The 26,218-nt window shown below is 41.9% G+C and overlaps 1 protein-coding gene across 1 annotated transcript; it reads left to right on the forward strand.

Moving 5' to 3' along the window:
- The first annotated feature begins 18,191 nt into the window (after window positions 1-18,191).
- Window positions 18,192-21,937, forward strand: LOC148021397 (uncharacterized). The gene is made up of 4 exons (XM_087698254.1): window positions 18,192-18,359; window positions 18,497-18,898; window positions 19,070-19,122; window positions 21,799-21,937. The coding sequence occupies exons 1-4, from the start codon at window positions 18,192-18,194 to the stop codon at window positions 21,935-21,937; spliced, it is 762 nt and encodes a 253-aa protein (XP_087554380.1).
- Window positions 21,938-26,218: the final 4,281 nt, after the last annotated feature.

The raw sequence follows: 26,218 nt of genomic DNA on the forward strand, positions 1-26,218 counted from the left end.
TTTTGCAAGATGAGCTATCTATTCTCTACGAGATCTTTACTTAGGGTATGACCAGCTTATCTAGCATTGGAGAGTAGAGATTTGACAATGATGAAGAGACTCCTTTGGGTCTTGTCAAGATGTGCACTTCACCTTAGGAGGCTACAAATTCTTAAACTCATATGATGAATGCCATGAAAAGTTCCTTAAAGATTTCATCCCTTAGCTTACTATTCCATTCTTGGATGATGCGTCAATAAAGGGTTGTGCAAAAGAAGAGAAAGATGAGACATTCAATGATCAAGATTGCAAATACTTTGTTGTGGCACACATTGCAGATTATGAGAGGTTCTTATCTAGGTTAGAGGAGGTCAATATAACTTTGTCGGGACAAAAGTCTATTTTTTGGTGTGAATGAAGTTCTTATTCTGGAACATATATGTGGTTCATATGGTAGAAAGACTTCTCTTGTGAAGATTGGTCTTCAAGAAGATAGTTGAAATTTGTACTTTTGTATTTGAGGTAGAAAGATAATGAAAACTCCTTTGGGCCTTGCCACTAATGTGCACTTTATCTCAAGGGGCTACAAATTCTTTAGCTCATATGCTAAATGCCATGAATAAGGTCCTTAGAAATTTCATCCCTCGGCTTACTATGCCATTCTTGGATGATGTGCCAATTAAGGGCTATTGGAGTATGCTTCTCTAATAGGCTCATGTGAATCCTCCTCTACTTGGTGGAAAAGGGGGAGATGTGTTTGGACTCTTTGAGAGAAGTAGTTGGGCCCATGTGATCATGATATCATTGATGATGTAAGAAACCCACTTGCCTAATCCTATAAAAGAGGCTCATTCTCATTGTAACATAACTCTCTTTCTTATCAACATGAATACAATTCTACTTTGCATCTAGCTTGTTTGTCTTGCTCTCTCTTTTCTTTCCACATAGTCATTCTCTCACACACACAATCATGAGTGCACTATGATATCATCCTCCATAGCCATGTCTTCTAGCTTGAGACCATGTGTTAAAACACCAAATTTCCTACATGGTATCAGAGCACAAGCTCTAGGCTTGTACACGATTGTCAAGCCCACTCACATAATCATCTCACTTATGCTTAGCAATAATCTTGGATGATTAGAAATCTACAAGCATCCCACGTACCACATTGAATGTGAGAGAGAGAGAGAGAGAGAGAGAGAGAGAGAGAGAGAGAGAGAGAGAGAGAGAGAGAGTGTGTGTGTGTGTGTGTGTGTGTGTGTGTGTGTGTGTGTGTTCTCCAAGCTTATCATTATTATCATCCTTATCTTATCTTATCTCCTCTCTCCACCTACTTGCCATCTTTGGCATTTTGAGAGAGACTCTCTCCTTGATTTCCTCACCTGATCTTTTTTTTTTTGGGTTTTCTCTCTTCCCCTCTTTAATTTGAACTTATCTCTCCTTGCTAACTTTGGCATCCTCTTTGACATCCACCTATTTCACTACTATTTTGAAAGAGAGATTATTTATTTAATTAAGGTTTTTTTTGAAACCTATCTAAGGATTTAATTAGCCTAAATTCTGGTAGATTCATTGGCCCATTAGCAAGATCCAAAGCAACTCCACCATCAAAATCCAACAATCACAAGATTAGACTACAACATCACATGTAGCATCTTTCGGCAGCCATATTCAAACAAAATATGTTTAGCTCATATATTCTTTATTAATGTATAAGAACCTTAATACCAAAAGCCCCCATTCACACCTCGCAAGGTCTCTTAAGCACTATCTAAGTCTTTTTCACATATAAGGCCTCACAATCTACCATTTTATTATTGATCAAATTCACATTGAAATCCTTTTGAGCACTTGGTCACACAAAGAAGCATTGGTAGGATAAGGGCTCCAATCCATCAACATGCTTCCACAAGGTAATTGGGGCCAACAATCAAGCTTCTATGTCAAGAACACATAATCAAGACAAGAACATCTTATTATTTCCATGCTACAAGCAAGTGAGGGTCATCCACAAAGGTGCTCGACATTGACAATGAGCTTCATGTGTCTCTTATGAAGACACTATTTTTGGCCATCAAGAACAACAACACAAAAGAGGTTTATGCATCATCAAAGTCTTCAACAAAAGTGTCCAACCATAGAGCCCTTCATATCAAATTATTTTTTAATCTTTTAATGGTTAGTCTTTGTTTATTTGGTAACTCCTTCATACCTTGTAATCCTAGAAAATGTACCAGTTGTATTCTGATTAAGTAATCTTGGACATTCTACTAGTTGTATTCATGTTGTGTAAACCTAGACATTGTACCAGATGTATTCACATTGAGTAATCATGGACAATGTACTAGATGCCTTTCTTTATCTAGGAGAGAGTACCACATAGCCCAATTATCCCAATTATCCATTATCCATCTCTTGCCTATCATTTGTGCTAGGGAGGGTCTTGGAATATGCCTCTCTAATAGGCTCATGTGAATCATCCTCTAGTTGGTGAAAAAAGGGGGATATGTATTTAAACTCTTTAACAGAAGTAGTTGGACCCATGTGATCATGGCATCCTTCATTATGTTAGCAACCCACTTCCCTAAGCCTATAAAAGAGGATTATCCTCATTGTAACACAACACATTTTCTTATCAACATGAATAAAATTCTACTTTGCATCTAGCTTGCTCTCTCTTTTCTTTCCACACACACATTCTCTCTCACACACACAATCATGAGTGCACTATGATACCATCCTCCATAGCCATGTCTTCTATCTCATGATCATGTGTGGAAACACCAAATTTCCTACAAGGCCTATGTAGAAGAAGAGAAAGATGAAACATTGGATGATCATGGTTGTAGTCACTTTATTGTAGCACATATTGTAGATTGTGAGAGGATATTATCTAGATTAGAGGAGGGAAATCTGACTTTATCAAGACATAATTTTGTTTTTGGTGGGAATTAAGTTCTTATTGTGGGACATACATGTGGCTCTTTATGATAAAATGACTTCTCCCACATATGTATAACTTGGCTTTTTGTATAATCAGAGCTTTGATAATGTTATGTATACAAGGGAATGGTTGAAAATTGGTGAGTATTTGAGAACTTTGACTAGATAGGTTGATTGCAACGATGCTAAATTTATAAGGACCAAGCTTCAAACCCTTAAAATTAGTCTATAGTTTAGTCCTCTACTATTTGTATCATGTAATTTAGAATTAAGTTATTAATTTAAGCAAATCGTACTATTAATCACACTAGTCTAACCTTTGCTTTTGTCAATAGTATCTTGCCTTCAACTATTAGATCACTTATCCTTCTAAGCATTTGCACTGGTAAAGGGAATTCTAACTTTATAAGAGGTACCTGAGAGGCTTGCATTGCATCTAGGAAGTTATTGGATGCTCCCAACCCAAAGCATTCTTCTTGAGTGCAATCTCCCTTTCTCAATTTATCTCCTTCTCTTAGATGCCTTGAAACATCTTTTAGTGCATACGGTCTTGGTTTTGGGAAAGAATGATTCTTGAGGGGTAGAGTCCATATGTTAGTCTTCTCATCCTTCTTTTGACTTGCTCTTCCATTAGGGGAGGTTTGGACTCAAGTTTGGGCCTTGTAAGAAATTCCACCTCAACATAGAGAGAGGTAATTCAAAAATCAATAAAGACGACTAAAAATTCAAAAATTTCAATTTTTTTTCTTTTTTCCAAAATACACAAATTAGCATATAGCCTTTAAGTTGTCAATTAGCCTTAATTAAGAGTTTAGAGGTTAGTTATTGAAATTAAGTGCCTAGTGCTCAAAACTTGACAACTTTTATCTTAATCGATTAGAATTAATGACATAGTATCTTTTTATCAAAAGATGAGCCAAAAGACTACATGAAGCCTTGAGTTCTGCCTGTCACATTACGTATGGAAGATTTCCATGTATTCTCCCTCATTTTTTTGAAAGCAACTTCACACACATTGTAAACAAGGATCGATGAGATGAATCAACATCACAAATGGAGATGGCTGGGGAGGAATCAACATGGATAGCTGGGGAAAAATCAACACCACGAATGGATATGGTTGGGGTGGAATCAACATCACAAAGGGAAATGTCAATGTTCAAATCATTATCAAAGAGATACAATAGAGATGCATATCACCTCCATGTCGAGCTTGATGGCGGATTATGAGCCATTAAGTAAGAAAAACAAACATTGTCTCATGTCTTCTACATCTAAGGAACTTTTTTGGCTACGAGGAAAGAAGAATAACTCATGCATAACTCATGCCTTTTTTTAGGGATATTACATCCTTAGTAAACTTTATTGAAAACGATTATAATGGCCTCTTAGGATGCACTCAAAATTTTGATGCCATTAGTAATGTACACAAGTTAGAAAGATATTTTATTAGAGAAGGAGAATGCCTCTTTGAGGCAAACATTGGAGCAATGTAAGCACAAGTTAGAAAGATATTTTATTAGAGAAGGAGAATGCCTCTTTGACTCAAACATTAGAGCAATGTAAGCACAAATTACTGTAGAACTAGGAGACTATTTTAGAGTTGGAGAAACAGAGAGATCAATCGAGGCTTAAAGAAATAATATTGGGGGGTTTGCAAATGATACAAGAAACTTTGAAATATTCAAGACATGAAGCTATGGAGCGATGGTATTAAAAAAAGAATACATGAAGTGAAGTAAGTAAGCTCTTTGTTACTTTTTTCACCATCTCATAAAGTATTTGTCAAATAATTTATGATAATTGAACTTTTTTTATTGTGAATGTAGGGATATCCTACAACCCAATGAAGAAATGACTTCAAGCATGGTGGTATCAATTGAACACTTTAAAATGATTCTAAATAAGGAAGCTATCAAAGCAATCTTGAAGGATCAAAAGTATCAAAATCTTGCAAAATAGGAGATTGAGATTTTTCCAAGAGAGAGTCAACTTAGCTCAAGTGATATGCAAGCTTTGTTGGATGAGGTAGGTATATTTAGCAGGGATACCACTATTTACAAATCTCTTTACAAGGAAGATGAAGGAAACTAAGCTGCAAGATAAGATATTGACAAACCCAACATCATTAAAAAGAATGTGAAAACAAGTGAATGATCAAGTTCTACAACTCATGGGAGCTCCATTTCATATCAAAGATACATATCATTTGGCACTAGGGGAGGCAATGGTTTACAACAAATACAACAATATCTCTTACAAGTTGGAGGCCCTACAATTGTACTCTGTTCAATTATTTGAGGTGAATCCTGATGAATGTGATCGTCTCCTGAAAGTTGTACTCAAGCTCAATGAGTGCCAGATTGTAAAGGATAAAAAGCTAGAATGGGGGTCACCATCACCCTAATCAATAGGGAATTGGATCCAACAATTTCAAAGCACAATCCAAAATGTTTTAGTGCCCAGTTTGAGAATAATATATTCTCTTTGGGGTCCTTTGGGGTGAGTAAAATATTTTAAATTGAAAGTTTACTTATGCTAATACTGTTGTTGTGTCACATGCTTATAATATGTGTGTATTCTAAGGTATGTTTGAGAATTTTGAAACCTCGCATTAGATTTTCCACAAGACAAATATACCCCAAATCATTAGTGAGCAAAGGAATGAGAGAATCTTGGACATGGGATGATTTGGAAGATTCAAAGTAGAATGACATCCTAGTAGGTGACTTGAAGACCCTAAAGTACATGTACAATGTCGCAAAAGGGGCCAATTCAAAGAGCCAATGCATATATTGTATGCATGCTACAAATGAACTTGACAAAAGGAATTGGAAAAAGACACCCAATAGGCACATCAAAGATCCACATTTGAGAGCAGTTTTAGATATTCCCTTGTCTTGAGTCCATATTTACACAACGCATGATCTGTGCTAGATCATTGAGAAATTACTTTTCTTGTATATATGCTTTGCTTGGACAATGCGACCTAGATCTATGCAAGTCAAGGAAGTTTGCAGCACTTGAGAAGGGATTATCAAAGATTGGTTTGCATGGTGGAAATGTGAAGATTGAAAGAGACAAGAAAAGGTTAAAGGATTGTCAAGACATGCCAAAGAAACTCTCCGTTGGTGGTGTGAAAGCACTGAGATTTTTATCTCCACCACTCTTTGATAATCCTAGCTAAGTAAAACATTCCACTCAAAGAATTCAATTCAATAAATGGAAGTGCATCCACAATGCAATTATGGACCATGCTAACAATGGTGAAGCACGATCACGCAAGGCCAACGTTTGGAAGACTTTATATACAATCTTTAAGTTTTGTGACATGCACACATAGAACTCAGATGACTATCAAGCCTTTGAAATAGCATTGGATGAATTTAAAAAGTCAATGTTTAGTGCATGGATAGATCAACACATTACCCACTACATGGTATGTTATCTTCATAATATCTAATAAAGTATAATTACTTAATTGTAGAAGTATGAAGCACTAATTTGGAATCCTTTCTTATGATTTGATAGCACATTATATATAACCACACCCCTTGGTTTGCCAAGGAATATGGCAATTATTGATGTGGTAAACTCTCACCCATTATCAAGTGTGTATTGGCTATTTCAACCATAGAAGACATGGTGGAGGAGTAGAGAAAGCCAACAATTTAGAAGAATTACACCAATGGGCATACATAAAGCTTGTCCATAGAGCTAATAGAAAAAAAGCACTAGGAACATTTGAAATCAACAAAGCAATGCAACATTTTGAGAGACAAAGAAGAAAATAATAGTCGGAGAATTCTAATGCATCAATGAAACATACTATGTGGCGAGCAAATAGAGAAAGACAAGGAAAACTTGGATACCCATAACCGACAGTTCCTCATAAATACTTGAGATATTTGTAGAAATTTTGACATAGAGGAGCACTTATCAATTATCTATTTTTGGAAGAAACATTTTACATAACAAATATACAACTCGGTTTTTCCAAAAAACCACTATTCTTGAGTATACAATAATGAAGCTCACTCCTCTACTCTTGGCCTCTTTGAAGATGGCCCAAATTCTTCTTGTAATTGTTGCTCTAGTTCATTTAAAGATTGTTAATCAAATTTTGAAATTGATCTACTTCTAAGAAGGTGCCTTTTTCCATATTCTACAAGCATATTGGAAACCTTGATTCGACTCATCAGCCCAAAGGATGGATACACTAAGTGGTATTAGGCATGTAGTTTTTGGAAACCAGGGCCTTGAAAAAAAATTCTCATAGTTTCCTATTCCTCCAAAAACACTATATTTTTTGCATTCCACCTAAGACGATACCCTAAAAGATATCTTGATAGGGTCTTCAAAGTGCAAAAAGAGGGAACTTTGCATCATCCATTGAGAACTTGTGGTGGAACACAACGTACTTTGAAAAGGTGAGGACTTTGATGGCCCAAGGTAGAGTCCTTCCCCAAACCTCCCTTTTGTTTGCCACCTGCATGGCCAATGAAACCATCTTTGTACACAACAAGCTGAAAAATAGCAAACATACCTAGTGAGTGTTCGAAATTTTTTTATGGAAATCAACATGGTATCCAAATGAATATAGTTTGTGAAAAAAACCTTCTGATTTGCATCTGAAATGAGCAACTCCTCACTCCATATTTGAATGGATGATTGGACGGTTTGCAAAGTCTTAGGAGTCAAGTCCTTGTTTGATTTGCCCAAGTGAGAAACATTCAATTTTTTTTGTGTTGCCTTGAACTCTTCCTCTGAAGGAATGGATGACTCATATCGGAGTGCATCCTTGTATATCATAGTCAAAGTCTCTGCTATGGAGAGATATTCCATTTCCTTGACATTTGAATCCAAAAGAAAACACTTATCCCAATCCAGTATAGTAAGATTAGAATATGTTTCTAGATTCTATGCAACAATGACTAGGTAGTAGTCCTCCTAGATGTTAAAAGGGCCTAGATATCGGACAAGAAAACATAGTTCCTTTCCCCAATAGGGAAGGAGGGGAGAAGGTCTATGAGAACTTTACCAACATCCTCTTCAACCTCTTGCTTAACAATATAACCCACCACCTCTATGTTCTCCCTTCTCAAAGCTTCAATGTTGAGTTGAGCACTTTTCTCCCTCTCACTGGCCACATCTATTGGCTGTGAAACCTCTTGCACTCTCTTTACCTCCAATTCACATGGCTGTTGTGTATTTTCTAATTCTTGGATAGGCTCTTTCCCTTCATCCCCTAGCAACACATGCAAAAAGCATACAAACCCATGAAAGTACTCAACGAGATGACACTTTTGATTGTGTGTAGGGCACTATAGATCTACCTTCTTCATGCCCTTAGGAACCCTTAGCATTGCCTTATAGAACATTTTCCTTCTAGGATTATTAGCAAAGGCATCATTCACATGACTATATTTCAGGCCCTTGATAGGAACCTCTCCAATAGTGGTCTCCTCCAAAAAAGTGGCCTCATGTTCCTTGAGGTAGACTTGTGAGGCCTTGATCCATTCCTTCGCAGAGGCAACGATAGAAAACACCTTGGATACTTGTGGTAGTAGATGCTCTTGTCCCACTCAACCAAGGAAATCTACAAGCATCTCCTCAATATTACATCCACTCCTCCTAGGCTCTTGTGCTAGAGTACTAGGACTACCTTCAATACTAGCATGCTCTTGTGTTGGAGTGTTAAGACTAGCTTCACTCCTGGCAGACTCGAGAGTCCCCTCCATATGCTTCACTTGAGTAGCATCCATATCTACAAACACAACTATATGAGAAATACCAATCGACAAAAGGGGCCCCAGACAATGTCGGGGGGTGGGGGGGGGGGGGGGGGGGGGGGGGGGGGGGGGTGGTTTCAAAACCTTGAGGTCCCCCTCCCCTTTATGTTGTGGGGGTCCTTAGCAGTTTGGGGTGGGGTGGACTTGTACAATGTGAGGGGATGGGATCCAAAATCTTGAGGCCTCCCCTCGCATTGTGTGGTCCTTTTGGCGGTTTGTTGGCGGGGTGAACCAACACAATATGAGGGGTGGGAGAGTTTCAAAATCTCGAGGCCCCCCCTCATGTTGTGTGAATTCTTGGTGGTTTGTGGTGGGGATTGAAAAAAATAGAACAACATGAGGGGGGGTTCAAATCTTGATGCCCCCTTGAGTTGTGCTGGTCCTTAGTGGTTGTTTGGGGATTGGGGGAGGGATTCAAAATCTCAAGGCCCTCCTCTCACATTGTGTTGGTCCTTGTTTTGGGATGGGGGACCACACAAGGTGGGGGGAGGAGGGGGCTCAAAATCTTGAGGCCCTCCTTTTGCATTGTATTGGTCTTTAGTGGTTGTTTTGGGAGGGGGCATTGCACAATGCAAGAGGGGGGCCATCGAAATTTTGAAACCCCCTCCTTGCGTTGTGTGGTTGCAATGCCCATGGGAGGGGGACTGAGGGGGGGAGGGGAAGGGGATGCAAGCTACTATACTAAAACAGTAGATGTCCAAAAGAGAGTGCAATGATGGCCACACCTTAGGATATAGAGCAAGAACGGACCTTCGATCAAGCAACACAAGCTAGGGGGAGGGTGGAAGAGAGAGAGAGAGAGAGAGAGAGAGAGAGAGAGAGAGAGAGAGAGAGAGAGAGAGAGAGAGAGAAGAGCGATAGAGAGGGAGAAAGTGAGTGTAAAAATAAGCAGCAAATCAACTCCTAGCTTGACTCTTTATAGCCTCAAGTATTGCACATGTGGTGGCTACATGTGCATTCACTACAGTGCGTGTGAGGAGCCTCGCTAGTGGACACATGGCACCTCACTCATTTCTTCACATGCAAAGGGACCACTGTGGTGGACATATGGTATATGCTTTTAATTCTCACATGTGTGGGTACACGTTCTTGCTGACAAGGCATCGAGTAACATCAGCATATGTAAGTATCATATATAGCAAAAAATTTGATAGTCGATTGATTTTTCACTTTGCACGTTGCAAGCCTCTCAAACCTTCATAGCCCTCAGCGCTCATCTACGATGGGCAGTCTCTCCCCTTGCAAAGCCCACACAACCCAATATGGTTGTATCGAGTTGAAAGAGCACCCTCCCCTTGTGTTGTGCCAGTCCAAGTCCTACAAAATGTGTGGGGAGGGTGTGGAAAAATCTTGACCTTCCTCCTCACATTGTGGCATCCCCTTGGATGGGAGCCACAAAATGCGAGGGGAGGCCCTCCCAACCTTGTTACCCCCCACCCTCGCGTTATGCAATTTCCCCTGCCAATGATTGGGAGTTGCACAACCAATTACTGGGACCTCCTAATGTAGTGGCCTTCCACCCTTGCATTGTGCAATTTCTCCAACCTCACACAATGTGAGGGGGGGGCTCTTAATTTTGGGTCCCTCCTCATGTTTTGCGGTCCTTGAGATCGCACAATGTGAGGGGGGGCCTCCTGATTTTGGGACCCTCCCCCCCAACCCCACACAACATGAGGGGGGGGGGGCTCCTAATTTTGGGATTTCCCTCCCTAGATTTTTGCAAGTTTGGTCTCTTTTATTCCATTTCTCTAGTTTTTATTGGGAGTTCTAATACTATCTTTATACTCTTTTGTAGACATTTCTAGAACAAAGCAGGCCGTGAGGGTAGTATCATCTAGAGACCCACATATTGCACATTAGGGAGCATCATCTGGGCAAAATGTGCAGGATGATGCCACCTGGCCCAAGCTCAATAGGGATCTAGTTCCGAGAAGAGGATGACCCCCTTCTAGACTAGAGCTCATCATACGTAGTACCAACAAAATGCTTCAATCCTTAAAGAACTAAGGAGAATCATAAACGGCCATGAAATGCAAAGATGCCATTTACCAGGATTGTTAAAGATATATGCAAAACAAACAACCTGGACTTCCGTTGGCATGCCTCAGTAGTGGATTGCCTGCATGAAGTTGTTGAGGAGTTTATGGTAGAATGTTTTCAGGACTCCTGCATTTTGGCACCTCTCAGCCCATAGGATGACGGTGACGCCTAGGGACTTCACATCCCTAAAATTACTCAGGTTCAGATATGACAAGTTGCTACTCCCACAAGGCATTACCGATAGGAAGATGAATGTAATTTTAGAGATCCCTCCCCTGAAAAAGTGCAATGAGGTGAGGGTGATTGATGTCACACCCTTGCATTCTTGTGATATGAGGTTAAATGCCCACAAGGTTTCTCAAGAAGAAAGGGAGGCTCATGAGATGGAGGCAAGGGAGATAGAGGCTAAGAGAGAGACCACATAGAAAAGAGACAGGCATGTTAGCATGGATGAGGACAATCGTGAGGCACTTGAGATGATGGGTCCATGTTTTGATGTTGTGCTGCCTCTAAGAAGGCCACTACTAGTAGCTTAGTGCCATCCACTTTAGTGAGGAGGACATTCGAGTCCTCTCAGACCTTCAAAAGGAGGTCAACAATCATGTAATGATCGGAGTCTTAAGGTATTGTGAAACTCTGAAAAGTTTGCATGTTTTTCTCATATGATTATGGCCTAAATCTTACTATTTATTTGCTTTTGCTTATGCTAAGCATCGTTAAGAGCTCATCCTCCAACCAAACCTTTGACATCATCACATGATTATCAACATCATCTTGTAAGTCTTGATCAATTGCCACAATATTTCCATTCACATAATGCCATCTCATGTAATATGAGGTCAAAATAAAATTTTGTGATGCAATCATATATTTGCACACAATAGATTTCCATTCCACTTTTGACATAATCCCACACATTTCTTTTATATCCCAACTTTGACCTAGGAAGTCAATACATTTCTCCGATTTGCATATGAACATTGATGTTGTTTTCTGAACTTCCTCATCATAAAAGAGATCCACAAAAACATATAATGGCATGAATATTGTAGTATTCACCTATCTACTAGCTTCATTAGGTCATAGATATCTTTGAATATCTGTATAAATCTTTAATCTATAACATTCACATGTTTCTGTTTCTAGGATTGGCCACTTTGCACTATTAAAAGCTGGGAGTGGAAGAGGGTTGAGAGATCCAAATCCTATTATGCTTAATGGTGCATTGTAAAAATTTTCATTTAAAAGAAACCCATCCTTGGCCAATGACTATTAGAGGTCACTTTGTACAATTGCTCAGCAATAGAGCCATGAACAGGATCAAAGATTCCAAGTATGCTTTCGGTAGGTTACTAATCTTTGTTTGAAAGTAGAGTTGCAGCATTGGAATGTGTGCACAAGAGGGAGAAAGAGGCTCAAAGTACAAGAACAAATTCTTGTTTAATAAGTTGCTCAAGGTACAACTTGGGTACACTCTATCTCACACTTGATAGTGACCCATAGGCTATTTATATAGCCTCTGCCAAGCTAGAGTTAGGGTTTCCCTTGCCCCTAAGGCTATTCACACCCATCTGCCCTCATACTCCCTTGCTTATAGTGGGTTCCTATGCCTCTCTTCTAACACCCCTCCTCAATGCCAGGGTGGCATTGGATTACAAGGCATGTAAGATGCCCCCCCTTTCCCGGGGGGTGTGTTATTTTTGTGAGCTTTTGATTTCGTGCTTTTGCAATTGAAATTGATTTTTAGAGCTTTTTGAAACAACCTTGGATGCTTTCTACAAATGACATGTCAAACATATATTGCGCATCATGCATTACTAACCCATTCACAATAAAGGGAGCAATGGTGTTGAATAATCACAACAAATAATAACATTCCAAAGTTTTGCATTACCCAAAAGGAGTACAATATCTAGAAAGGTTCCAAGATCTTCATGTAACAAAAAGGACATGTCACACCCTAATGAAGTGCATGATGATGAGTCCTCCAGAACAATGAATGAGCCATGCTTACATTGGGCTTCCTACATAACAGGGCATATCTTACGTGTTTGCCCTAACACAAAGGCAAGGTCAGTGGGGGTTAGTGCAGGCTGATGTATGACCATGTGCTCCTTGGGTTGAAGGCCAAGTATGTGCATGTACACATAATACATATGTTTGCAAGCAAGAAATGCCTTTTGGGTAGATTCTCTTTTTTGAAAATCAGGACAAGTGCACCTAGGCTCTTCTTTGATGTGCACATCATAACAACTCTCTGTCAAGACTTGAAATACTGAATGTTGTCTCTCAAGTTACACTACCTCCTCCAAGAATGTCACAACCATGCAACCAACTGCCTCTATTCTCTTTTGTGCATCTTTGGAAATTCCATGTCTCCACTTGCGTCTTCTCCCGCTTGAACCACATTCTGTAGAAACAGGAGGTTTGCTCTTCTCATTCCTTGGTGGTGCTGTAAAGCAGGCAAACTTGAAACCGGCCTGTCTTAGGCTGCTACACTCTTCCTTCGATATATTTGTTCCTATATCAACTGGCCACAAAGATGGAACAATTGGTGATGCTATCACTTGTTTCTGCACAGTGTTTGTATGCTTGACATCATGATTACAGAACCATATCCATTGTGCAATGGCCTTGTTCTTATAGGCTCTCTCAGACCAAAAGCATGGTGCGACTAACCCCACTTGCCGACTCTGTAATTTGCTGCTGCAATTCTTTCTACCCTCCATACCAAAACACTTTCTCACACAGTTAGGTGGTGTCCTTCGTAAAGCCCACTCCTCCTGTGCCACTTCTACCTCTTCTATGTGGGTTGACGTTTCCGCATTTGGTGCACTTACTCCACTTGCAAAGGGCTTGATTGGTATCTCCTCATCCTCTTGGATACATATCTCTTCCATCTTTCCATCGTCAAACTGTATACTCCGCGGCCTGCCCCTGATTTTCCTTTGCCTTGACTCCATCACGTATCCCGGTCTATGAGAACTTACAGTTGCTCCACCTCCCTTCTTTTTTCTTTGCACAGTCTCCCTATCACCTTGCATTATAGGCTTCTCGTACAAAGGACTTCCAGCTACAACACCTTGCAATGCACGTGCAACAGAGGAGGGATTTGGGGATTCCCTTTTGCTGGCACTAGCCAACAAAGACTCCATAGAAGGCCCAGATCCAATAAACCTCCCTGTGGTATAGCCCAACCTCTTTGCACATTGAATATATGCATTCAAAACATCACTAACACATGCATCATAAAGTGATATCTTTCGTTTTCCACCCTCACCTGCTAACCAACTAGCATGGATACTTTCTTATAAGTTTATGCTTGGAATTTGAGCATGTTCCCAAGGACTTTTGTTAGCCTGCGGAGTCAAATCCAAAAATAGAATCAGTAGCTCTCCCCATTGCTACATTGTGCAACAAATCTTAATGAGCTGGAAAAAATGTCACACTTACATGAGATTCAATTCCTCCCCAGTGGGCAATTCTTTGCTCCCACCATTTCAACCACCTATCCAAAGCCTTGATGTGTTCCTTGTTTACATTTCGTGCCCACCAATCTCGGATAGCAGAGGCCTGAAGTGAGGCTAGTTGAGTTGTCGTTCCTAGCCTCCATGCTTCACACAATTCAATGTGGTGCATTTGTTTATCCACAGTGACTAATTTCTTGGTATGCTTTTGCAAACTTTGCTCCCAATGAAAAAGACAAGAATGCTCCCTCCCTTCCATTATGTTATGAGGCCCTCCATTGTACACAGCCCTTATTGCCATCCAATTTGCACTTGCCTCATCGGACATAAATCCAGCAAAGTCAGGTGGATCATGGCCACATTGAACCATGACAGAATTCAAATTTCTCCAAAACAGGATTTGAGACTCTTCGTCCTCCTCTTTAAATTCACATATTGCAATTACCTGTAATGCTCTCATGCTAGTTCATGATTGATACATTAGTATAGTGTTCATTAACAACAATTTAATTTCAATAAAAGCTTTCATTATGTTGCCACATACCCGTGATCATAAACTGAACAAGACATAGTTGCCCACCCATCAATCCTATGGGTATGATCAAAGTGCACCCATGCACGTCGTAAATCTCCAGTCCCAATTCGCCTCATACAATTCACTAAGTCCACCCCTGATGCTGGTCCCTTGGTGGACATTTTAAACAAGTAGCACTTCTCCTTGGCATCACCTTGTCCTGGAAATCTACTTCCATGGAAAAATGGGAAGACACAACGTTTTTGCAAAAGAAGTATGTTGTCATACCCATCACCAACCACCTGACCTTGTTTGGCTCTCTCTTGTGAAACAATGCCTTTGAACCTATGTGTTTATTAGAGGGTTATTTCAAATGCAAGACATACATTGTAAGCAGAAAATAATAATGCACAAGCCTACCCTTTATTCTGCACAAGTGGCATCATTTCTTCTAGAAAATGATTAAGGTCCACCTCTGTCGCCTCTGACTCGTCTTCTTTTGTTAAAGATTCAAACAACATCTGCCGAGCGATTGGCATCTGTATTTTTCATGGGCCTCCCTTTTCGATCTTTAGGACCGTGCTCACAAGCCTCTACACCTTGTCAAGGGTTGCCCTCTTAGTGCCATGTTGAACACTGTGAGCATGCTCCCCAACATGGATCACCAAACGTGTCATTGTAGGATCCAGTGGCAACACATAATAGATCATGCATTTGCAAATGGCTGCACAAGTAGCAACATTAAGACAATAGTGACATGTTATCTTGGAGTTTCCCTCACTTGTAGGATAACCTATGCTCACGGTTCTATCCAAGTGACCATGGAAAAAAACATCATTGTATTTTCCCTCTATTATGTAGTAAGGACAAGTGATCCTAAGACATTGAAGACTTCCAAGACAATAGCTCAAGCGCACAGTGCACTCAATTGCCATATTTGTCTGTGAGGGCGCGACCACAGGTGACCATCATATTTTTGTTCCATACCCATCATTCATTTCTTGCTATCTGTGGCTGGAAGCTCAAAAGCAATTGTGCCATTATACTCGATTGGGAGCTCATCCACCCTTCGTGGAGGTCCACAGAGCGCTAGTAATTTTTTCAATCTACCCGTTCTAGCTTTCTCCTCAATGAAGGCTACAATCGAGTTATCAATGGAAGATAAGTCCTCGCTTTGGCTGCTCACACATAGGTCCTCCCCGACATTTGTGTCATCAACATCCTTCTTGTTATCTGAGGGTACGTCAAGACACACTGGAGTTAATTTGCTACAACCAGGGGTACAATCAATGTAGTTGTCAATCTCATCTTCTATTGACTCAATACTGTTAGAGATGCACACATAGTTACTTGAGTGCATGATAGAGTAGGTGGCTGATAATGTACTATCAATCAGATAGTGCGCATGCCCTTGATGATCCCATCTTGGAGACACAATGACGTTGTTTGCTCCACCATCATTCTCTATGATGGCTTGCAACCCCTGGAATTTTTGTGTTGGAGGCAATAGATTCTGTAGGTAGTACTCACTCAAAAGAATCTCCCCATATCTTAATGAAACAGTGTGCTCTAAGCAATCACTGGCTAGTCTCCATGTCAAAATAGCAAAACTCGACATGTTGTGCCCTCTGGTGGGTTAGTATTTGATGAAGAGAAGAAAACTCTGAATATAGCTCACAGTGTGTATTTGATGAAGAGAAGGCAACAGTTCACTGTCACTACAAGCAGAGATGACTAAATAATGAATATTTAAGAGTCATTCATCAACATTTAAGAGTAATAACAAATAAGCATAATCATCAGAAATCAATAGAAAAATTTACGACTCAACCACCCACCATCCTTCACCTTTATGCACTCATAATTTATTTATGTTGTATTGTTATTTAATTATTTAACGGCTAACTAATTACCTAATTACGTAATCAACGGCTAACTTCTTTATTAGGGTTATTAAGTATGGCGAAACTCTCTTCCTCAACTCTCTCCTCTCTTTGCTCTCTCTCTCTCTCTCTCCTCTCCCTCTCTCTCTCTCCCTTCTCTCCCTTCTCTCTTTCTCCCTTCTCTTTCTCCCTTTTCTTTCTCTCTCTCTCCCTTCTCTCTTTCTCCCTTCTCTTTCTCCCTTCTCCCTTCTCCCTTCTCTTTCTCTTTCTCCGTTCTTCCTCCCTTCTCCCTTCTCTTTCTCCGTTCTTTCTCCGTTCTCTTTCTCCCTTCTCCCTTCTCTTTCTCCCTTCTTTGTTTCTCCCTTCTCTCCCTCTCTCCGTCTCTCTCTCTCGCCACACAACTCCTACCCCACAACTCCTGCGCGACAGCTCCTACGGCTTCGTGCCCCACAACTCTTGCGACGGTGCCAACTCCTACCCCACAACTCTCGTGACATTGCCAACTCCTGCCCCACAGCTCCTACGGCTTCATGCAGCTTCGTCCAGCTCCTGCGGCTTCGTGCGGCCCCCTACGGTGCCAACTCCTACCCCACAACTCTCGCCACGGTGCCAACTCCTACCCACAGCTCCTACGGCTTCGTGCGGCTTCGTCCAGCTCCTGCAGCTTCGTGCAGCCTCTTGCAGCTTCGTCAACGGCTTCGTGCATCTCCTGCAGCTTCGTGCGGCCTCCCAGGTAACACATTGAAGCCCCCCAATCGTCCGCGTCCACGCAGACGATGGGTGGGCTTAAGCTTCGTCATGTGGCTTATGCTTCGTCGTGTGGGCTTATGCTTCGTCATGTGGCTTACGCTTCGTCATGTGGGCTTACGCTTCATCATGTGGCTTATGCTACGCCCCGTATGGCATCCGCGCAACCGTCCCATATGCCATCCCGTATGCCATCCGACGGGCCTCCAAGGTAACACATTGAAGCCCCCCAATCGTCCGCGTCCACGCGGATGATGGGTGGGCTTATGCCTCGTCCCGTGGCTTATGCTTCATCCCGTGGCAACCGTCCCGTCTGCCGTCCCGTATGCCGTCCGACGGGCCTCCAAGGTAAGAGATTGAAGCCCCCCAATCATCCGCGTCCGCGCGGACGATGGGTGGGCTTATGGTCACGTCCGCGCAACCATTGGGTGGGCTTATGCTTCGTCCCATGGCTACAAGCGTGTGGCTTCGTCCCGTATGCTTTGTGAGAACAAGGTAAGAGATTGAAGCCCCCCAATCATCCGCGTTCGCGCGGACGATCTGTGGGCTTATGCACAAGCGTGTGGCTTCGTCCGTGGCTTTGTCCCGTGGCCTAAAGAGGTTGATTGTGTTATTAATCTTAAAGAGATTGATTGTGTTGTTAATCTTTAACCTTAAAGAGATTGATTGTGTTGCTAATCTTAAAGAGATTGATTGTGTTGTTAATCTTAAAGAGGTTGATTGCGTATCTATTTGTAAGTGTGTAGAGAAAGTTATGGCACCTAAAAGAGTGCTTAGAAAGAGAAAGAAATGTGTGTCACCTCATAGTAGCCGTGAAGTCTGTATGAAGCTACGTTCAGGATGTGTTCCTGGGCAGATCTTAGAGCAAGAAGCATCATCGCATTTGAGATCAATGGACACTCCTTCAACAAAGAAAGGATGTGGTCCAAAAAGATGTGTCTACATTGATGACAAAGCACAAGTGGATGGGGACTCCAATACAATTGACGGGGTTGCGGAGCACACAGGTAGTCACTTATGTGTCCATTTCATTTACATATGACTCTTTGTTTAGTGTTATGTATTAAATATGATTGGTTTAATGCTACTGTTTTTTATTGTTACTTATTAATATCTGCTCCTATAGAGACTAATGTGCAGCATGATAGTCCAGATGACAAAGAAGAGGTGAGTGGTGATAGTGATCAAGGGGAGAATGATGATGAAAAAGAAAAGAAGCACTCAAGGAACTTAGGCAAGCAAGTCTCTCTAGGACTGATGAAGGATGTGCTGAGTCAATTTTATATTAAAAAGAGGACGATGCCTCCTCTTGTGCCTCTTTGCAGATTAGTGGCTCATGAGGCAGTCAAATTTGCTACGGATGATGCCCAGTGGTTGATTCCTTCCTTTGATTCCACTGGCTATCTTGAGACTATGGGACACTTCCTTGTGTCAGTTGAAGGTCCAAGAGGGGAGACCATGTCTTTGACAGCCAGCAATCTAGATGAATGGGGTCCAATATGGCATCAAAGAAATGAGGATTTTGAGAGGGCTCTTGGAAGAGAGTGGCAAGACCTTAAGGGTAAAAAGTTCTTGGTTTGGGATGGAAACCACAGGCTTAAAACGTGGTGGAAACACATCAAAGAAAGTAAGTTGTCCACTATACATGCAAGTATTGAATGTTTGTATCCCATTCTTATGTTTGTTGGTTTTCAATTACAGAGTACTCCGACTGTGCTCAGTACCATGTTAGTGTATGGTGCCAATTCATTGAGGTGCCAAAGGCGAAGGAAGCAGAGCTACTACTCGCACTAGACACCACCAACGCGTAAGTCTTCTTCCTTTAACTATGCTCCTCTTTGTAATATGTTACACTTACATTCTCATATTATGCTTTTGTTTGTTTTCAATAGTATTTCCAGAGCTCATGTTACTCCAAATATTGCGCATGAGGTGTATATGTTTCAAAAGTTTGGTATTTTATTGCAAACAAAGACTCCATTCTAGATAGATTGAGTCCAGCCATGAGGAAGTGGGCTGAGGTTGAGATGAGTATAGAGGCAAGGTATTATCATGGTGTTGCTCCATGGTATAACTCTCCTTGCGGTTTAATATCTCAGCTTGTATGGAAGGTGATTTTCTTTCTATGGCTCACTTGTATGAGATGTGCTTTTCTATCTCTAATTTAGTTTTTTTTTTGGAATGATAGGATGAATTTCATGTCTTCATCTCAAAAGAAACTGCTAAGCTTGAGGCTCTTGGTCTAGATGAGGTAGAGAGGAAGAAACGTTTGGAGAAGGCTACAAGGGTGGAAGAGGAGCGCCTTAAGGATAGGGGTTACAAATACCTATCCATTGCTAATCCCCAAAATGGTGATGAGTTCTTTAAGTTGTTATTTGGGCTAAAGTGGGATGATGCAAGCATGCTCAAGATCACAAGAGACAAGCTGTATTGTCTCACAAGCTCAAAAATCCCTGCGGAAAGGTAATTTGTATATATAACGCAAGGTGTGTGTATGTGATGCTTTTTCTTCAATGCTTTCTATTTGCGTATATTGTTGTGCATCACAGGAAAAAAATATTGTTGCATCTTATGAGTCTCACAAAGGCCAAAGACCCCCAATACCCGCATTTTGGTGATTATAAGCTCTTTCGGGTTTACAAGAAGAAAGAGACATATTGGGCTCACTTGCATTCGGAGGCACTACTTCAGATTGATAGGATACAAGTAGAAGGTCCACAGCTACCAGATTCATTTGAGGAGTTCTTTAAGCTTAACATGAAGAATCATGTCATGCAGGTTGACTCAATGCAGTGCATTCATATTGCTTTCTTAAGTTCTTTCTTAAAATGTATATGTGCTAATGTTAAACGCTTGTGAAACTTGTGTAGGCTTTTGTACACCTCTTGGATGGAGTGAAATCTTCAAATGTTGCAGAGAAGATGCCAGAGCTTACGTTTTCAGCCAAACGTGTGATTTATAGGTTAGCATGCATTTTCATATTAGATTGTGTGTCTGATTTTCATATTAGATTGCATGCATTTGCTTGCGTAATTTGCGAGAATGTTGCAGGTGGATACTGCAATGTGTAGAAGAGAAGAGGCTGGATGCAGCTCCGCAATTCACAAGAGAGTGGATTGATGTTTGTGACGAGAACACTATGTATTCTCCATCATTACGTGAGAGAAAATTGACGGCATGGGAGGCAAGTGTTTGCCCTTGGTGGCTGGATTACCCTGTGGGGGTTATCCCTAAGCAAGAGAAAGATCTGCATGAGAGTAAGTACTTCAATCTATGTAAACATCTCGTCACTTTTGTAGCAATAGTTTTTGTGCTCATGCATGGGAATCTAAGGGTGAATGATACTATGTAGGATTCAAGGAGGGAGTTGATACTCATGAACCGCTTACCGCACCCACCACTGTAGAGGAGCAAGCAACCAAGGCTACCAAAGGTGCCACCCAAGGTACTCAAGGTAATCTAGGGAGAAAAAATGTGCCAGAGTCCTCTATGACGCCGACCACCTCCTTTGTTGCAGATTCATCTCTTGGTCGAGAGAATTGGGAGAGGTGACCTATGACCCATTTAGTAGGTGAGAAGTCTTATATTAACTTGAAATTCGTGTATGATTATTAAAAATAAATTACTTTGAAATAATTGTTGCAGAGTTCCAGTATCAAACATATGTCGATGCTCTATTAGTGGATGTGACCCAAATTGATAGATTTGCCCTTGATAGGTAGACATGACAACTACATATTGCAAGAACATCAATTTACATGTTGCATGTAGCATTGCATCATCGTTTACTTTGCATTAATGACTATGTTGTTTTGTGTATAGCATCAACAAGTTTTTTGCAACACAGAAGATGCATCTTTATAGCAAAGATGGAGTTCCATGTCAAGAGGTGGCTCGATTGATATTTGTGGATTGCTTGTGGATGCTCTAGGTCCCATCCCATTGGGTAAGTTATGCTTTCTATCACACAAGGTTTACATCAAACTCACTTCTCATATATCATAATGCCAATGTTGTTTGTAGAGGGCATGACTATTCCCAAGTGGAACACATTCTCAAAGGGTCTAGTTATGGGTTGTATGGACCTTGCTCGCAAGTATTTGGCCGACCAGGGATTCTTAGTCACTATGTGCTTATCAGAGCATATAGGTGAGTTTATTACGGATGCGGCAAGAGTGGGGCTTGTGCTTCACCGCACTTGGACACTCATGTGTGACTCCAAGGCTTATCGACATCCCGTTACTAGAGAGGCGGTAAGATAACAAAGTTGGATACGTTGAACGTATGGTTGTATGCTCTAAATAAAGTTTGTGTTACGTGCTTTAAATAAAAACATGGATCACTTATTCTATTTCCACTCGTGAATAGGTACTTGATCTTACTGTGTGTCTTTGGCATCGTGCTGGTCATGTTGTGCCTTGCTACAACAGAGAGGCTAGGGAGAAGATTTCAGAGAGATTGTTTCCAGCGTATCGTAGCTACATGATGGATGATTGTGTCTTTCCCATGGATGTTGATGGTGTCATTGTCAGAGGCGGAGCAAAGAGGTCTCATCTTTTCTTTCGGTAAGTAGTCTTGCATGTTTTTGCTCTCAGGTTACCTTGTATGGTATTTTCATTGTTTCTACTTGCATGGCCACAAAGATTCTGTATCTTGATTGGTGATATGTGATTGGTGATATGGTTAGGTGGTTACTAGCTACATTTACAAAACGCTACGACTATGTTTTGGATGTGTTTGCGGGGTGTGGTGGTTTGGTGCGGGCCAGTGCAGAGGAGATGAGACATTGCATGTGTCTAGAAATAGATGATGTGCCCTATGGGGAATGTTTGTCCACCATAGTGTGTGGACCGGTACCATGCTGAGAGAGTGTGTGTTTTTTTTTTCAAGAGACTCTAGACATTTCATTTTGTTGCTACTTTTATATGTTTATTATACACTTCGTCATGTGACTATGCCCGATTTTGTCTAAGAGATTACATGCATTGGGATCTTTGATTTGTTTTTAGGAAGAGTGTACCTTGCCACTATTTGACACGAATATATTTTACTAGTTTTCCATTGGTTTTGTTTTCTTGATGTGTGTTCATGTAAATGCAACGTGTCGTACTCCTTAAGTAAGACTATTTATATGCAGAATGGATATGTTGCACAAAAAAGCTCGAAAAAAAGAGATTGATTAGAAAAGAACGAAAATGAAAGCCTGCAAAAATAAAATCCCCTCTGGGGTGGGGGTATTCCCCTACCTTGGCACTCCCTAGTTCTGCGATCTTAGGAGCTGAGATCTCTGCCTCTACATCAGTGACCCTCTTTCTTGTCACTAGAGTTGTAGCTTCCTCAGTCTTAAGGGTAATCTTTGCGTCTGTTCTCTTTCTCCTCCTCCTCCGGCTTTTCTTTCCCAACGAGGCTGCATCCAAGTTACTTGGCCCAGGCAATGAGATGCCTATTTGTTTTGTCTGTGCTCGTGTCATGACATGCAGTGGGATGGGCGTATCCTCACTGCCAAAGATCTCCACACTGAACAGCCCCAAGGGTATGGAAGGCACGTTGGAAGACCTAGTTGGTGGTTTTCGTCTAGGGCACTCAGGAAATAAGTGTGTGATTCCACATTTGGTGCATCAAAGGTCAGCTTTGTCCTTGTTTGCTTGTTCCCTTTTCAGGCAACGTGATGAAATATGGCCTGGATGACCGCAAGTCCAGCATGAAATTGGATCTTGGCTTGGTCCTCCAAAGCCTCTGCCTCTTTCTCTACCTAGCGCCATTACCGGTACTAGTCGGTAGTCCATTAGGACTGGATTGCCTTCCTTGTCATAGGATATATATGGGTTCATGTATGTCTCCTCTTCACTAGGTTCTTCCACATATAGTGAACATGAGCGTCACTCGGTGGATGGGTTACATAGGACCTTGGTGGTCTGGGTATGCCTGTTGGGTTCATCTCTAGCCTAGGTCTTGCATCATTTGGTGCTGGAAGCGCCATTGGGCTCCCCTGCCAAAGAGGTTAGGTGGCCTGTTGCCTAAATATGGAGGGTTGTATTGCTGCACATATGGAAATCTCCTTGACAATCTGCAATGCAATGCGTCATGACCAAACCTACCGCAGTTCGAGCACAGCCTGGATCTAGTATTTGGGCACTCGGCTGGGAGGTGGTTTCCACCACAATGTATACACTGCACATACGATCACACAGGCTTCCTCATCTATTCTTGCAATCATTTAAGCTCCATTCTTACCTCAACTAGCTCCTAGCCTTGGTCAACACCCTTTCCCTTATCGCATATGCTAGAGTTCTCTCTCTCTCCTGACGTTGTTGTCCGCTCTGGAGCTCTCTAGCTTGTACTGTCCCGACTGATGTTCCTCATCCTTCGCTCCCTAAGTTGATTGTCCACTCTTATTGCCTCTTCAAAAACTCTAGCTAACACGTCTTTGTGTGGAGTGGAGTTACTAGCCAAAGCCTTGTAGAGCTCCTCGCTTTTCAAATTCCATTTATAATCACGGTAGACACTACCTTCTCATTAGGTCGCTCATTGGCAGGGATCCTCTTGAATAGGCTACGCACATGAGTGACATAGTCTCTTACATCTTCCTTTTCCCTCTGACTGACATTCATCAACCAGACGATAAGATTGTCCGAGTACCCTGCCTCAAAGAATCTTTTGATAAAGAGATCCTTAAGATGGGCAAAGTTCATGCGCTCAGTTGCATCTAGACTAATGTACCAAATCCTCCCCTTACCACCTAAACACGGCCCGAAAGCTTGAGAGCGTTGTGCAAGGTCCATGAGACCGTTCGCTTCACAAACTTATTCAAATTTCTCCATAAAGCTATATGGGTCATTGCTAGGTTCATACTTGTCTAGTTGCTTTGCTACGATAGGGATCCTAGATTGCCCCTTTGCCCCTTGTGTGACCCCTAATCCCGAGAGTAATGCTATGGCTAAGGCTGTTGCGCTCTGCTCAGTAGACATATTGTCCATGAGCCGCTTGGCTACAAGTTCACCCAATGTCAAGTCAGCCTCTACTGCTCGTTCTCTCTCTGCATTTGGTCCTGCTTTAGTTGTACCAGCCAAGGCTAGCAGCGCAACGGGCCTCATACATGTCTATATCTTGTTGGAGTTTTCTAGCCTTTTGCTCATGGTTATAGGCAATTATGCTCTCCAGCGCCTTTCTAATCACCTTTCTTTCCTCTTCTAGGTTTGCTACCACTTCTTCTACTGGTTTGCCTTGAACTACCATCCTAGTCAACAAGTCGTACTCATTGACTAACTCTTGCACTAAGACTAGGAATTCTCCCAAGTCCAGTCAGTCCTCTCCTTGTTCGCCTCATGATCCTGACATTGCTCCCACTTCCAGCTCCACAAGGTCATCGATTAACTTGAGTAGCTCTGGCAGCGTCCGATCCTCTATATTGTTGCCTTTTGGATCATCATGTCCTCTTAGAGTCCTACAGATGGGGCTCAGATAGCCAACTATGTTTTGGGATCTTCTCCTAGTAGTGGGTTTCTTGATGTTATTATGTCTCCTGATGAGTTCCTTGTTATTGAAAGTAGTTGTCAATCTTATTCACAAGTTGTGATTCGTGCTTTCTAGTGCTCAGTGAGAAAACGCGCTTCTCCTTTTCTTGTAGTGCACCTTTGGTGATGAAATCAAAAAGTGAGGTGCGGATGCAAGAAATGCTCAATGCAAACTCCACTCTTCCCCTCACATTTGTAGCCTGATATGGCTCTAAGCATAGGTTCTGGCTGATCTAAGGTTTTACTGAAAGTCCCTGCTGCGTTCTCTATTCTGCTTCAGGGTTGGTTGGTTGGTTGGTTGCCAAAAGTCAAGTTATATTCTAAATTTGGTCTGCTCGGTGTCTAGCTATTCAGGGTGAATCCTCAATTATCCTATCTAGCCTCTGGCTTCTAAGGGCTAAATTTGGTTTCCTAGGGAATTAGAGATGTGAACAAGGTGGCCAGGATTGTGGGGCAGGTTTAAAAACCTTCCATTTAAAGTTCTGGTGAATTGGTCCGATTCTGGGAGTCGAATGGGCTGGCCAGATCCTAGGAATCAGACAGACTGGTCCGATCCTGGGAATTGGACAGGATGGTCCGAGTTTCACGCTAGGAACAATGGTCCGATTCTAGCAATGGTCTGATTTGAGACTTGGACAAGGTGGTCAAATTTTACTTTGGTCCAATTTCCCTAGTCGGACAGGGGAGGTCCGACTACTGCGATGGGTCAAGTGGTCCAAATCCGGGACTAGGACACGTGGTCCGATTATAGCAGTCAGATGGGGGTGGTCTGATTTTCGAAGTGGTCCGATTTTCGAAGTGATCCGATTCTAGGAGTCGGAATCGGAAAAGTGGTCCGATTTTCGGAGTGGTCCAATTTTCGGAGTGATCCGATTCTGGGAGTCGGATCGGAAAAGTGGTCCGATTTTTGGAGTGGGACAGTCCGACTCCAAAAATCAGGTGTTCCTATTCTGGCGGTCGGACGGACTGGTCCGACGGTGCAGACAACGGTCCGCGGGTTGCGCGCGATCCTTCAAGGTCAACGCCTACTCCCTGGAATCATCCCGTGCTTTCCACATAGGTGCAAAACAATGCAAGGAACTGCCAGGCACACCTGGAAATGATGTGGTGCTCGAATCGATCAGCACTTCAACCGTCTCCCCGCAGCTCTCTCTCTCTCTCGCTCTCTCCCTGGCTCTCAAGCTCACTCTCTTCTCAGAAGGCAACGGAACTAAAATTAAGGGAAGCTATGGAGCTCTACCCCGAGACCTACGGCCACGCCCATGATCAAGCCTAAGAAGAAGGGCATCGATATCTCACACCATGCTCAAACCGCTAGAACCAAGCCCACCCAGGC

Source organism: Lygodium microphyllum, chromosome 18 (assembly GCF_053477565.2).
Source record: "Lygodium microphyllum isolate KBCC chromosome 18, Lygodium_microphyllum_v1.1.10, whole genome shotgun sequence".
NCBI classification, from domain to species: domain Eukaryota; kingdom Viridiplantae; phylum Streptophyta; class Polypodiopsida; order Schizaeales; family Lygodiaceae; genus Lygodium; species Lygodium microphyllum.